Source organism: Aedes aegypti, unplaced genomic scaffold (genome assembly GCF_002204515.2).
Source record: "Aedes aegypti strain LVP_AGWG unplaced genomic scaffold, AaegL5.0 Primary Assembly AGWG_AaegL5_hic_scaff_1840_PBJ_arrow, whole genome shotgun sequence".
NCBI classification, from domain to species: Eukaryota; Metazoa; Arthropoda; class Insecta; order Diptera; family Culicidae; genus Aedes; species Aedes aegypti.
Genome location: NW_018735313.1, coordinates 12,438 through 28,640, shown reverse-complemented (window position 1 = coordinate 28,640; position 16,203 = coordinate 12,438). Strand labels below are relative to the sequence as shown.

The 16,203-nt window shown below is 43.1% G+C and overlaps 1 protein-coding gene across 1 annotated transcript; it reads left to right on the top strand.

Annotated features, from left to right (window-relative positions):
* Nucleotides 1-697: 697 nt before the first annotated feature.
* On the top strand, nucleotides 698-2,389 carry LOC110680788 (serine protease Hayan-like; the record flags this gene model as incomplete). The annotated part of the gene is given in 2 exon segments (XM_021856575.1): nucleotides 698-1,232; nucleotides 1,298-2,389. Coding segments are annotated over 2 exon segments (1,092 nt in total). The 3' UTR covers nucleotides 2,287-2,389.
* Between the last annotated feature and the right edge of the window lie 13,814 nt (nucleotides 2,390-16,203).

The following is a 16,203-nucleotide window of genomic DNA, read 5'->3' as shown; positions in this document are numbered from 1 at the left end:
ATACTGAACCAATTTGTATGATATTTTCAGGGTAGCTTCTTATTACCTGGTATTGTATAGTACACCTTTTTAGTTTTTGATAAATCGATCAAAAACAAAATGGCCGCCAAATACATTTTATATGGAAAATGTGTCCCCAAGGGCCGCCAAATACATTTTATATGGAAAATGTGTCCCCCAAGGAACATCGGAATATCTTCAAAACTCGATCACCAATTATCAATATCGACATGGATTCTCAAACTAGAAGAGATTTTTGAAACCTTCTGAAAAAATGTTGCAAAAATATCGAGAAACAAAAAAGTTATCGCGATTTGAATATTTTTTTGGCGGTAAAAAATGAAGCTGCCGGTAGAGGGGTTAATGACTAAAAAATGAGTAAACATTTATTTCTGACCTAAAGCGTCTGGTACTAAAATTAGGACAGTGCTGCAGGACCTAATTAATTAAAATACTATGCTTTCAAATCCGGAATTGCCTTTTGAAACTTTTTCAAAACTTTTGATAAGAGTCAGGTTTATTTTCATACATTTTTGTTTCCTAACTAGGAAAATCGATTTTAAATTTTTTTTCTAACTAGAATCGTTTGAAAACTTTCAATATTTTGCTAAAGTAAATTTCTTGATTTTTTTTTCAGACTCGCTCTTCTAAACGAGATTTATACTCCATGGAATTTTGCCTAGATTTTCAAATCCAAATTCTCTAGGATGAGCGCATTCTGCCCCACGATTCCCACAGCTGATTGAAGCTTGCCCACCTCCTGTCCCGTTGCCGGGGCCGGGCAATGTTTTCGTTTAGAACCGGTCCAGCCGGTAAATTTCATCGTTCAATAATCCGTATGTGTAGGAAGCGCGAGATTCAAGATCAGCGTAATACTGCACCAACATTCAGTCAGGGGACTCCGTTGAGGCAAGAACTAGTTTTTCTCGTAGTAGCTGTGTGTGCGCGATCGATCCGCGGTGACCTTTCTTATTGTTGTTGCGTCGTCTTTGTCGCCACTGCTGGAATTCGTAGAACGATTACGAATTCCATTCAAAAAAGCTTTGGTTCAGAATATCCGGGTTTCTGGCCGAGGAAGATGATTTCGGTCTGACTTCGGTGTTGCAGCGTAGATCCTGTGATTTTCGTGATGATGGACCGGAGCATACCGACTCGGACAGTGACGACCGTGCTGCAGATCGTATGGTTCGGGGCAGCAATTGCATTTGCGACGATCGACAATGATCGCTTCGGTAGGGTGACATCATCTCGGTGATCGCGTTCGCAATTAATCGAAGCTTTATTGCTGTGTTTTCAGAGGGCGATAGCTGTTTACTGGCAGACGGTACCAACGGGACGTGTCGTCGAGATTTGGAATGTGAATATTTGAAAACCGTACCGCAGAAGTCGTGGATCAAGTGCTCGTTTGATAAGAATGTGTCGATCGTGTGCTGTCGCAATCCTTCGCGGACTCGATTCGACGTCAAAAGCCGAAGCGAACAAATGTGCGAAAGTTTCGATGAGTTCAACGATGCAGATGACCACATCTTCGCTGGTACTTCAGCAGCACTTGACGAATTTCCCTATCTGGGTGCGTTGGCTTTCGATAACGGAAATGAAGTGGCCTTCCGTTGCGGTGCCAACCTTATATCGGATCGGTACATGCTGACGGCTGCTCACTGCTTGACAATTGAGCAACCAGCGTTCGTTCGACTCGGGGTCGTGAACATTACATCCACCAGTAAAACGGATCCTCCAGTCGATATAGGGGTCGAGAAAACGATCTTGCATCCAAACTATCAAACTCGGCCTTTGGCAAATGATATCGCGCTGATCAAATTGAACCGAACCGTGACGGAAGACTTTCTTAAACGGATATGTTTGTATACGAAGTCCTCGGATCCGGCGCCAGATGTGCCTTTGACGATTGCAGGCTGGGGCAGTACTGAGCAGGATTGGGAGATGTCCCCACTGTTGCTGAAGGCTAAGGCCACCACATACGAGCGAGAGGTGTGCAACGCCATTTTGGTCAACGATAAAACCGACGAGAAGTCCTCTCGGCGGAGAATATTGAAGCTAAATCCCGATCAGCTTTGTGCCCTCGGGAGAAACGAGACCGGCGACAATACGGGAGACACGTGCATCGGAGACTCCGGTGGTCCGTTGGAGATGACCATTGGACGTCGAAGATGGCTCGTCGGTTTGACGTCGACGGGGAAGCATTGCGGTACGAGATTTCCCGGCATCTACACCAGGGTGTCGCATTTTATTGATTGGATCGAGTCGGAGGTGTGGCCGGAGAAGTGACGAGTCCTTGTTGGGTGACCTGCATGAGTGGTAGGGTTAAGTGACTGTTAGGTGGACAAAGTAAATTGAATGTGATCAATAAAACAATACAACTATTAAATTAGTCGGTTTTGTAGTTCAGAATGCAGGAGACGTCCGATAAATTTACTCATTTAGACATCTAAACAGATAACACTGAATCACCAATAACGCCACAATACTCGGTTCGTGGCCGCATGCCTCCATCATCGATTCTGCCCTTTTCTCGCTAAATCGTTGTGCACTTGATCCGCCCACCTGAATCGCTGCGCTCCACGCCTTCTTGTACCAACCGGATCCGAAACGAACACCATCTTTGCGGAGTTGCTGTCCGGCATTCTTGCAACATGCCCTGCCCATCGTACCCTTCGAGCTTTTACCACCTTCTGAATACTGGGTTTGCCGTAGAGTTGGGTTTGGGTGAGTCATATATACTTTACGAAATTCATTCGATTTTGCTCGAAATACTTACAGTCAACTCTCCATAACTGGTGATGAAGGGGTCATTGAGTTAGAATAATATCGAGTTATAGAATACAAGAGATCATGAAGTTAGCCATGAAAATCAATTTTTCGATCTTTAGCTCGACATCGAGATACGAAATATCGAGTAAGGGAGAGCAGACTGTGTTTATATTCCAGGAACGATTTGTTTACGTTGAAATCTAAGTCAAAACATCTTCTTCTTCTCTTTCACAACCACTAAAGGTCTGCTAAAATCGTTTCCACGAGATATTTTTAAATTCTGAGATGCCAGGAATTAGCTTTTGTTAAGAATGGATTCATAAGTTATTTTTGAGGACAATTTTAAAATATAAGCACGATGCTATTAATAGTTCTGCACTGGATTTGCCCTACTATTAAATCTTCACAATATTCAAGGTACCAGCACTTGGATTCAACATTGCATGTTTTAATTTGAAATTAAAAAAAAAAGCGAAACAAACGATTTCCGTTTGACCCAGATTGAACTTTCAATCTTCGAAATGCAAGTCTCGTATCTACCTCGACACCAACTCGCATCTGTTGAAAGAGTTTGAACTGATCTCAATCACTTTTCTTCAACGAGGTGTCAATGATTGCTATCATACAAGAAACATTGATGTTCGAAATCAACAACTTTTTACTTCAGAGTCTAGTGCTAAAGACAGTAGAGCACATCCAAAGTTAGAACTCTTCAAATCATGGTGTTTGATTGCTCAAGTGATCAACCCCATTCAATTGGACGTGCTGATTTTTTTACCGTGGGCTATTGCGATCTTTTCATACAACGGGGATTCGCTGGTTTACGACTGTGACAAACATTTGAAATTTCCTAAAAGTATCAGTCTTGAAGTAAAATACCCCAGGTAAAATCGTTCAAAATAATACTAGGTTTTACGTGGTAATTTTTTGTCCAGCTAGAATAAAAAAACGTATTTTTAATACATTTGCAGCTTTGGTGGCAGTTATTGAAACGATGAGTATAGAAACATGTTAAACAATATTTTAGTGTGCGTGTCATCCTGTCAGTCGATATAAGAAACCAAGCTTATTGATGACGTCACTTTCGTATCGTTTTTCACTTACACACATCCATCGTCTCTTTTGCGTAACATCTCATTGAGTCTCATTGAATTTGCTCGATTGGAACCACGTTTGACGGTTCAATTGGAAGCTTTGGTTTCCGAATCCGCGCTTCTCTATATAAACAAATTCTCTGATTTTGAGCGATTTCACCTTGTACTGAACTTTTTAACCTATGAATCGGAACTTTTATGTTTTGTAATAATGGAGGTGAGCATGTTTTTAGCATGTTGTTATAATTTCAAGCCGATTGCTCATAGGGAAAAGTTTCCGCAAGCCAAAGTTAAGCGTTTTGTAAGAAAATCTGGTTTCACTACTGTTTTTTTGACGTTGGATAACGTCTTACGGCAACATACTGGGGTACAATTTCGAAAAACGAAAAATCGCTCGCGTCACGAAAAGTGGTTAGATTTTGACTGTCAATAACATACTAACGCCCGGATATCTTTTCATGATTCTTGCACCAATCGATTGGAAATCTTTCTACGAATCTATTCCAACAATGAAAACTAATGATTTTCATGACTAAACTATTGAAAAATTGAGAAATATCGAGGTATGTCTTATTTTTCATAGAAAAGCACATTTTTCTTGCTATTATAAGGTTTGACGTTTCGAAGTTCACCCGTAATTTCGGGAGAAATTGATCATTTTTCATGGTTTTTCTTGTCTGTTTTCAATAATGTTGAAAATGCCAAACAACTGAGTGCAGGAAAAACAAGTACGACGGTCAGCCTATTTAGCTCACGTACCAACATTTTTCTAACACATGTGTTTTTATTGCTAAAAATCATCCCTTAAATAGAAAATCGGGAATCCCATTTCGGGGTGGAAATTGATCATTGTCGATGCGATTGTTGTTATATTTTGAAACGTTTCTACGGAATATGAGCTCCCTGAATCCGAACAATGCAATATTTAAAGATATAATGAATAGTTAATTTCAAGAATTGCAATGAAAACGCCTAAATGTAGGCAATTTCCTAACTAAATCCCTGATATTTAACAGAAATTTAATTATTTCAACCGTAGGTATGAGCTAATTGGTACGAGTTTAGAAGATGAAATCGGGCTCGGGGATATATTTTAAGCACCCTTACAAACTTTACTTACTACGAATAATGCCGTTGTCGTCGTCGCTACCTACAAGTACATGCATGCTAGAGCGATCAGAGTTTCATTTGTCAAACAAAGAGCTGAAACTAATCAGCAACAGCTGGAGAAGTACCTCAACCTCAAAACTTGCTTCGGAACCTACTAAAAACAATCAATCTAAGTGGATCATGCGTGGACCTAACGTTCAACCGGAATATGTTTGGGGAGCAAGAGTTACCGCTCATGCTTCTTCTTCCATCGACCGATTCGATCGGTGTTGAAGTGTTAACCGAACCAACTAAATAATAACACACAATGTCCATAATAGATCAGAATTGACATCCAAAAAATAGTAGGGGAACCTGGTCCAATTCGACCCTGTTCTAATTCGGACCATCAAGCATTTCTCAATACTGGCGCTACTGTAAAGATCGTGGGTACCGTTTTTCTGCTCACCGTTTGGCTTAGATCTAATACAATAAATTTGACGCCTTTCAGTTATTACAGTTCTGATTTTTATATTATTTATTGTTTTGAAGTGCTCAGGTGTACTGTCGGTTGGGCGTTATTTCCAAGTTCTATAAGCGACAATAACTATCCAATCTCTCTGTGTTATTTTATAATCGAATCACCCTAGCCTAAGCTTTCATCTGACCATATGGTTTTGATATGTCTATGCCACGATTGTGCTCAACGAGTTTGAAAAATCTCAAAATGTGTGTTGGTCCAATCCGGACCTTTTGATATGGTTCAATACGGACTCTTGTTTTTCAACGTGTACTCAGTCTATTCTAAGAGCTCCACCCCGTGAAAATCTTCCGACTCAATCGAAAATCACAGAAGTTGTAATATTTGATTAATAGTGCCTTTGTTTCTGTTGCGGTCAAGAAAAATGGCTTCGCAAAAAATCTAAGAAATGAGGTAGATTACCAAAAACTAAAGGAATCAATAAATCAGCAGCTTGAAAAGCATCTTCATCAATATCACAGCCAAGCTTTATCCAAAATAGTTTGGCCAATACGCTATAAAAAACGTTTTCGAGTAGTATATAAGAACAATACCAGTCAACTATCCCTTATCCGAATTTACTGTGTTTTTGTTTCACAAGCTCGAAGGAAAACGCAGTCCCTTCAATATAGTGTACTTCAATCCATAAATATAAGTAGGTACTTCTCAAACTTGAATTTCCGAGACTTCGAGTCTGTTTGTTGTCTGTTTCAGTTTCCCATACAAGTTCACCTTTTCAACCCGATATTTCATAGCCAAAGTTTCAATGTGTGGAAAATTTTACAATATTCAACTTCAAAATTACTTTTTCGAATGTATTTTGTCAAAATAAATATAAAAAAAAACTCTAAAATTTGAAAATATGTGTACTTCATCTCGATAGCTCCCATACACGATAGTCTGTTCAAAATCGAGTCAGGAATAGTTGACCGTACCCTATTTGAACAAGTTTCCGACATATTTTTTAATAAAATTCATATTTCATTTGAGCTTGTTCTGACTCGAATTAGTTTTGAAATTTCTCATACATTGAGTTCATTTTTTATGCTTGCGCTTGCAGAAAAAGTTCAATAAGCTTTGATACCGTAAATTCGGGTGTAATTGATCAGTAGGGTGAAATTGATCACCGTGACACGCGATTTTATTTCTTACTAATAATGCACCAAGCTCATTGCAACCTATAGTAAATGAACGTTGTTTGTCTTAAATAATGTCTAATTGTGTATTGTGAAGTTTTTTGTGCCACAGAATGTTTATTTCTATGAAATTAATGTAAAATTCTAGAATCAAGTTTAGTGTGGAATTGATCATCATCTATAAACTTCTAGTTCTAAACAAGGATTTGGACATGGTGTAAATCTGGAAGTTTGTGAGGATGCTAAACAATATATCTCCAAAACAGATTTTACTATCAAAACTCTTACCAATTTGCTCGTTTTGTTGAAAAATACAATTTTCTACAACAAAGTAGGAAAATCCTTTGGAAATTGCCTACATTTAGGCGTTTTTCGTGGTATTCTTGAAATTTAATTATTCATTATTTCCATAAATATTGTCTCTTTAAGAATTTGGCGAGCATATTTGGATTCAGGAGGTCCAAATTAAATATGTAAAGTTGATTTCGAAACTAACAATAATAACAATGATAAGTGATCAATTTCACGCCCGAAATGGGATTCCCCGATTTTTAATTTTAGAACCAGATTTTTGGCACTAACATCACATTTGTTAAAAAATTTCGGTGCATGAGCCAATGAGGTTCACCGTCGTACTTGTTTTCCTGCATTTAGTTGTATGATATTGATAACATTTTAGAAATCATACCAAGAAAACAGTGAAAAATGATCAATTTCACCCGAAATTACGGTACCAAACAAATCTGAGTAATATTTTGTTACTAACATTGCAAATAACGATGAAATATAGGGTGGTCCGAATTAGAACATGGGGGGTCCGAATTGGAACAGGGTTGGTCCAATTAGGACCTTTTGGAGAAGTTGGTTCAAACATGTCTAGCCATGTCCTGGTAGGAGCTATCACAAAACTCTCTGAGAGAAAAATGTGCGCGCTGAATTGCGCTTTCTCGAAAACATAAAACTTTCATGTCATTCATCGTGCTGAAAAAGATATGGCCAAAAAAACTGTTACTAGGTCCGAATTGGACCATGTTCCCCTATGAAAATGGATTATATTTTTATCAGTAGAAATCTTTTATAAGTTCGTGACGATCCCGTGCCAGGAAATAGAAGAAGCTAACGTTATCCAACGTCAACTTGTCGGTTGTATCTCGGAAACAACCTCTTACTTCTTTTTCTGAAAACTGTACATTTTTCTATGTATGGCGACTTCAATGTGACGTTGCTCACAAGGGAAGGTCACGATGGTGTTACACGGGGTTTTCAACCGGACTATTTTTGTTAGGTTCTACATGTCAAAATATGAAAAACCCCAAAGCCTTTCGGGTGATGGACCAGTGGTGTAGCCAGGAGAGGATCTGAAAGGGTCGATTTTTGTACGAATATAATATTATTGAGTCAATTGAAAGTTTGTCAAGAACATTTTTCTCAGTATTTATTACGATCGTAATGAACAGAATTGACATCAATGTATGTTTGTAATGTATTTTCATGCCATTGGCGTAACTAACATGGAATATGGACACCAAAACGAATTTGGTTTTATTAGAATAATATACCAACAAGAAACCCATCCCGATTGCGCCTATGGCATGGAAAAAATACATTTTATACATACATTTTCACAATAAATACGAAAAAAATATTTTTGTCAAATTTCCAATCAGCTTAATATTATAATATACGTTCAAAATTGCCCCTTTTAGAGCCCCTGGTCCATCATCCGAAATGCTGTGGTTTTTCATATTTCGACATGTAGAACCTAACGAAAATAGTCCGGTTGAAAACCCCGTGTAACACCATTGTGACCTTCCCTTGTCAGACATCGAAATAAGTTTGACATTCATTTCATTCATTTATTTAGTTAATATCTAACCAGATAACACTGAATCAACAATTTCACGCCACAATACTCGGTTCGTGGCCGCATCTCTCCATCCTCGGTTCTGTCTCACATTCGCCAAATCGATACGCACTTGATCCGCCCAATTTAGAATGGCCGCATTTAGAATGGTGATCGCTCGAAAGTTCTCACAATCTAACTTGTCGCCTTTCTTGTAGTAGGGGCATATTACCCCATCCTTCCACCCACTCCTCCGGTATCTGTTCTGTTTCCCAGATTGTGTCTATCAGCCGGTGCAGACAAATGGCCAGTCTCTCCGGGCCCATCTTGATGAGTTCAGCTCCGATACCATCCTTACCAGCAGCTTTATTGTTCTTGAGCTGGTGAATGGCATCCTTAACCTTCCTCAAAGTGGGGGCTGGTTGGTTTCCATCGCCCGCAGTACTGACGAAGGCATTTGCTTCGTTGTCCCGTCCTTCATTGCCTGTGCGCTCAGCGCCATTCAGGTGTTCGTCGAAGTGCTGCTTTCAACCTTTCGATCACCTCACGCTCGTCTGTCAAAATTCTCCCATCCTTATCCCTGCACATCTCGGCTCGCGGCACGAAACCTTTGGGGATGTGTTGAGCTTCTGAGCTTCTGCGCGTTTCTTGAGACCGGAACAGCTGTTCCATCTCCTCGCACTCCGTCTCCTCCAGGCGGCGTTTTTTCTCCCGAAAGAGGCGGGTCTGCTGTTGCCGTTTCCGTCTATAACGTTCCACGTTCCAGCATGACCGCCCGCACTGCATTCTTCTCCTCCATAATCTGCCTACATTCCTCGTCGAACCAATTGTTCCGTCGACTCCGTTCCACGTATCCGACGTTGCTCTCAGCTGCATCGTTGATGGCTGCTTTCACTGTTCTCCAGCAGTCCTCAAGAGGGGCTTCATACACCTCACCCTCTTCCGGTAATGCATCCTCGAGGTGCTGCGCGTATACCGCTGCGACATCCGGTTGCTTAAGCCGCTCTAGGTCATACCGGGGTACCGTACGTTGTTGACGACGGAGAGTTTTAGGCGCAGTTTGACCATCACCAGATAGTGATCAGAGTCGATGTTAGCGATACGATATGTCCTGACGTCGATAATGGAGGAGTGCCGTCCATCAATCAGAACGTGGTCGATTTGTGATTCTGTCTGCTGTGGTGATCTCCAGGTGTATCGGTATGGAAGGCCGTGCTGGAAGTAGGTGCACGAATGGCCATATTCTGGGAGGCGGCGAAATCAATTAGTCGTAAGCCGTTTTCGTTCGTCAGCCGGTGGGCGCTGAACTTTCCAATAGTCGGTCTGAATTCCTCCTCCTGGCCAACCTGAGCGTTTAGATCTCCAATGATGATTTTGACGTCGTGGCTTGGGCAGCTGTCGTACTCGCGTTCGTGCAGCTGTAAAAGCGTCTTTATCATCATCAGTGCTTTCGGAGTGAGGACTGTGCACATTTATCATGCTGAAGTTGAAGAACCGGCCTTTGAGCATCAACTTGCACATTCTCTCATTGATCGGCCACCACCCGATCACGCGCCTCTGCATATCACCCATCACAATAAAAGCTGTTCCCAGCTCGTGTGTGATGCCCGCAGCTCTGGTAAATGGTATGGTTACCTCTAAACGTTCGCACCATTGATCCCTTCCAACACACTTCCTGCAACGCTACGATGTCGAATCCACGGTCCTCCAGCACGTCGGCTAGTATGCGTGTGCTCCCGATGAAGTTGAGAGATTTACAGTTCCACGTACCGAGCTTCCAATCGCTAATCCCTTTACGCCGTATTCTCTCGTTGATTATTCGTTGCTTAATTTTTTTACGGCTGGCTTGCAGGGCCTGACACCATCCTCCTAGATTTCCGGAGGATCATTCCCCCTAAATGTTCGGAGGGTCATAGTGCACAGTTTAGCTTAGAGTCCTCTGGCACTCGGACGATGATCAGCCGCCCCTGACATGGGGAACAGACGCTGTTGTGAGCCGCTCCTAACATGGAGTACGGACGCTCAAGGTTTGCAGAAGCAAGAGCAAAAGCAAACCCCCCCTTCCCTGTCAGCATACGACCAAAGTTCCCACCGGGGGTTGGTTACCCGATCTTCCCTAAGGTTACTCGTACCCCGGCCAGTACCGCGAGGAGGTAGGGATAGGAGTTGCTGGGCAAGAGGCTAAGGACCGCTAAGAGGGGTCTATTTTATTCCTTCAGGTACGCAGAGTACCTGAATGGTACGCCATGCCCAGCCATTTACCAACCAATTTTGACATACGAATACTTTTAAGCTGGATTTTGCCCAACCAGCGAACATCGTACCATCGAGTCATCCCATGTAGCTTGTCCGCGCACAGTGCGAACGTTGTATAGTTATATGTTTATGTTATTCCTATTTATCCTCACCCTTAATCCAACATCCCAAAATTCCACCCTACTAACCCCGAGTCGGCCACGGGTTTTTTGGCCCACCTCTCACTAACACATTTGTATCGTAATGGTTTGGATGCGCACTACCCACCCGAATGGCAATAAGTATGTATTGGCTGGCGGCTGATGAGCGATGAGCGGCGGCTAACCACATCAGCAGATGCGACGACCAACATCACCCTGACTGAGCGTGGAGGGAGACGAACATGTCGCAACATGTTTGTTACGTTCCACCGACCAATGACGACGAGGCATGAGCTGATTGGTGGGTGGCGAATCGAGGAATAGTATATAAGAAAATGAGTTTGTTCGCAGTGTATCAGTTTTCATTCAACCTTCGAGCAATAAACATCGGTTAAGTTGCAAAGTGAAAAGTTTCTCTTTTATCTTGGACAGCCGAAATAAAAACAGCCTTTTTGAAGGCTTTTGAGTTGTTTTGGAATAATTCACCGAGTCGAGCTATCGTCAGCTGCTGTTCCCGCTGGCACTCTCTTCAGAGGAAGGAGTTGCCCATCCGTCAAGTGTCCGTGATCGGACATTTTTGGTCCATTCGAGCCGGATCCCCGAGCGATCCGCATCTGCGTGTCGTCAATCTGACGATTGAGACATCCGCACCGATACAGTCCGCTTACCTCTGTCGCCAATCTGACGATTGCGACAAAATTGTTGCTGTGACGATAGCCGACGGAGTCATTGGAAAAAATATTCCTTGGTTGTCCGAGAGTGAATCGAACAAAGTGAACGAAAGTAAGTCGCGCGCGAGTGTGTCACAGTGCTTGTCCGATATTTTAACCCGCAAGTAAACCGCGCGCGAGTGACCCCGGCGTGATCGCCTAGTGATATTTTCTGGACGTGTCCGAACACGTTCTGTTGTGTGGTGCGAGGGAGCGCATCACAGTACCTGTGTGAAAAGTGAAAGTGAACCAGTTGTCCGAAAAGTTTTAACCCGCAAGTAAATCGCGCGCGTGTGGTACAGTGTATGTCCGATACTTTCAACCCGTATCAGTTCGCGCGCGAGTGCATCGAAATGCCATTGGATCGCACACCGTCGAAAAGTGAAAAGCAAGGCACAATGCAGGACATTTCGACTCTGGTGTTTCATCGTGGACAGGCGAAGGCGCAGGTTACGAAGATTCGTAAGGCGTTGGATGGAATGGCTGGAGCTGGATCCGATCCTCCGAATATGGCTATGCTGGCTGTGTACTCCAAGAAACTGGATCGATTCTACGAGGAGTATCGCCAGTATCATGAGCAAATTATCGGTCTAATTTCCGACGAACGGATGGACGAGCAGATCGAAGCGTACGATTTGTTCGAAACGCAACACACTGAAACGTGTGTGTTGCTTGAGACAATTGTGCAGTCAATCACTGGGACTCCAAATGAGGCACAAGGAAATACACAGCAAGCACAGGACCCTCCGCGTATAATTGTGCAGCAGCAGCCGTTGAAGGCACCGATCCCTTCCTTCGACGGGAAGCCAGAGAACTGGCCACGCTTCAAGGCCATGTTCCTAGATGTCATGCGAACATCAGCCGATTCGGACGCCATTAAGCTCTATCATTTGGACAGAGCTCTGGTCGGCACTGCTGCCGGGATAATTGATTCGCGCACGCTAAGCCAGAACAATTATGCCCATGCGTGGAAAATCTTGGAGGACCGATACGAGGACAAGCGTGTCATAGTGGACATCCACATCAATGGCCTGCTGGAACTGCCGAAGATGCATCGGGAGAACGCGAAGGACTTGAGAGCGCTCATCGACAAGGTCACTCAGCACGTTGATGGATTAAGTCTACTCGACGAAGAGATGACCGGATTCTCCGAACGCTTCGTGGTCAATCTTCTGGCAGCGGCACTAGACAAGGACACGAGGCTTCAATGGGAAGCTTCCATACCCCACAAGCAGCTGCCAAATTATAAAAATACCATCGATTTCCTGAGCAACCGTTGTGCTGTGCTTGGCCAAGCCGGCCGCCACATCCAAGTCAACAGTTCCGGTGAAGTATCCTGGACATCAACAGAGGAACACGACATCGAAGTCTTGTGCTGTTACTACCAAGGACCGAACGTGTGAGCTGTGTGAATCCGGGAACCATCCGGGGTACAAGTGCGAAGCCTTCCGAGAGATGACAGTTGCTCAACGCCAAGCCAAGGTAAGAAGTATCAGAGCTTGCTTTAATTGCCTTAGGGTGGGTCATGTGAGTAGTGCGTGTTCTTCGTCGTATACTTGTTCGAAGTGTCAGGCAAAGCATCACACTCTTCTTCATCCTGACAAACAGGTGTCGCAGTCCTCTCAGTTTGATTCGCAGTCAGCTTCGAAATTGGTTTCGCAGTCCTCTCAGTCTGACTCGTCGTCTACCTCGAAATCAGTTGTGCCAATCGCTAAAAACAAATGTAATTCCGTTGAACCTCAATCTACTCCAACAGTTTCATGTTCTATGAAGCAAGTTCCTCGTGTATGTACTAGCTTGTTAATGACAGCAAAGGTTCATGTGAAAGATGCGAATGGGAATCTGAAAACTTGTCGTGCATTTTTGGATTGTGGTTCTCAAGCTCATCTTGTGTCGAAAGGTTTGGTTAAATCGTTGAATCTGCCGTGTTTTTCCACCAAGGTTGATGTTGTCGGTGCCAATGGTCAGCAGTCCTCCATCTCCGAAATGGTCACGCTGGAATTGCGTTCATGTTACTCTGATTTCCAAGGTCAATTGCAGTGTCTGGTTGCTGGTAGAGTTGCAGGTTTAATGCCGTCCGTGCCTATCGATATTAAGCAATGGAATCTACCTCCTGGCCTGCCTCTTGCAGATCCGGATTTTCACATTCCAGGTGAAGTCGATTTGTTGATTGGGGTACAATTGTTTTTCTCGCTTATGATGCCGGGACAGTACAAGATAGCTGATAATCTTCCCATTCTACAAGAGACTCGTTTGGGATGGGTTGTCGCCGGTTCCTTTGAAGATGTTGATACCTCTCGTGTTGAACAGCATTGTTACACCGTAACTCTGCAGAATCTTGCTGATACTATGGAAAAGTTTTGGTCGGTTGAATCAGTGGACTCTTGTAACCTTCTGACCAGTGAAGAGCAATTATGTGAAGAAATTTTCTGCTCCACTACGCGTCGTGATCCAAATGGTCGCTATGTCGTTCAATTACCGTTGAAAGAATCCGTTCACCAGATGGAAAGTAATCGTTCTGTTGCCTTGCGTCGTTTTTTCATGTTGGAACAGCGGTTCCAGAAGGATTCTGATCTGAAAAGACTTTATGTTGATTTTATTAATGAATACAAAGATCTCCACCATTGTGAACTCATTGATGAATCTCAGGATCCTCCCAACCTTTTGAAGTATTATCTTCCACACCATGCGGTGTTGAAGCCAAGCAGCTCTTCAACGAAGTTGAGAGTTGTTTTTGACGCTTCATCGAAGACAAAGGGCCCTTCGCTCAACGACTCACTCATGATCGGCCCAGTAATACAGAATGATCTCTTCTCGATAAATCTTCGCTTTCGCTCACATCGTTATGTGTTCTCTGCCGATATTAGTAAGATGTACAGGCAAATTCAAGTAGACCGTGCTCACACACCACTACTTCGAATTTTCTGGAGAGAGAATCCTACCGATCCGTTGCAAGTCCTTGAATTAACGACGGTGACGTACGGTACATCTGCTGCTCCATTCTTAGCTACGAGAGCTCTTCAACAGCTTGCCTTCGATGAATGTACTCGTTACCCGTATGCGGCTCAGATTGTGCTCGAAGATTTTTATGTTGATGATGTCCTGACGGGTGCTGAGACCGTAGAGGAGGCAATTCAACGTCGTGTTGAACTCACTGAACTCCTTAGCTGTGGAGGTTTTCCCATCCACAAATGGTGTTCGAATGAACCAACCATTTTGGATACGGTTCCGGAGAAAGACAGGGAGAAGTTTCTGTCATTCGAAGACTCTGATATAAACCAAGCTATCAAAACGCTTGGCCTACTTTGGGATCCAGCAGAGGATGTTTATCGCTTTCATTTGGATCTCTCAAGCCTCAACAGTTCTCCACCTACCAAACGTAACGTTTTGTCGCAGATAGCGAAAATTTTTGATCCTCTGGGACTAATTTCACCTGTTGTCGTATTTGCGAAAATCATCATGCAGCAAATTTGGATGAGCAAATTAAAGTGGGATGACGTTCTGGACGGTAAACTATTGCAAGCTTGGATTATGTTTCGGGACACGTTGAGTCATATACACGAAATCAAAATTCCTCGATATTTTGGTGCAGTGAATTCCACTCGTTATGAGATTCATGGATTTGCAGATGCGTCCAGTGTAGCATATGGAGCGTGTCTGTACATTCGAGTTGTTACTCAAGATGGAGTAAAACTGTCGCTCATTTGCAGTAAGTCAAGGGTTGTCCCCATCAAGGGATTGACAATTCCTCGATCTGAACTTTGTGCAGCCTTGCTACTCGTTCGTTTGTTTTTGAAGCTCCTTCCGGCTGTAAAGTTGGAGTTTCAGTCCATTCATTTCTGGTCGGACAGTCAAGTTGTCCTGGCATGGTTAAAGAAACCACTACCGCAACTGAATCTCTTCGTTCGCAATCGAGTATCAGAAATCGTTGAAGGTTCGTCTGATGCCGATTGGAATTACGTCAAATCTGCTGAAAACCCAGCTGATATCGTTAGTCGTGGTCAACCTCCTCAGTTGCTGGTTTCAAATGACCTCTGGTGGTATGGACCACAGTTTTTGCGTAATTCTACATATCGAATCGATGAGCCAGAGCTTATTTCCGATGACCAACTTCCTGAATGGAATCCAGTTGTCAACACCTATGCAATGTCTATGCCGGAAATTCTGCCAGTTATGACCGCTTTCGAGTCCTTTCGGAAACTGCAGCGTGTAATAGGATATGTGCGAAGGTTTGTAAGAAATGCAAGATCCGTCAAATCTCAGCGGATCACTTCTCGATATCTGACGATACAGGAAATACGTGAATCGATGAATGTGATAGTGAAGTATGTCCAAAAAAGCGAGTTTTCTGATGAAATCTGTCGTCTAATGTCGAATGAACCATTGCGTCGTCTTGGTAGTCTGGGTGTAATGTTAAAGGACGATATTTTGCGAGTTGGTGGAAGATTACGTAATGCCACTCTGCCGTTCGGTGCAAAGCACCAGATGTTGTTACCGGATAAAAATCCGATTATCAAATCGTTGATCAGAACATTGCATAGAGAAATGTTGCACATTGGTCCGTCTGGTCTCATCGCGTTTATACGTCAAAGGTTTTGGTTGTTGAACGCCCGATCTGTAGTTCGAAAGATCATCCGTAGTTGTGT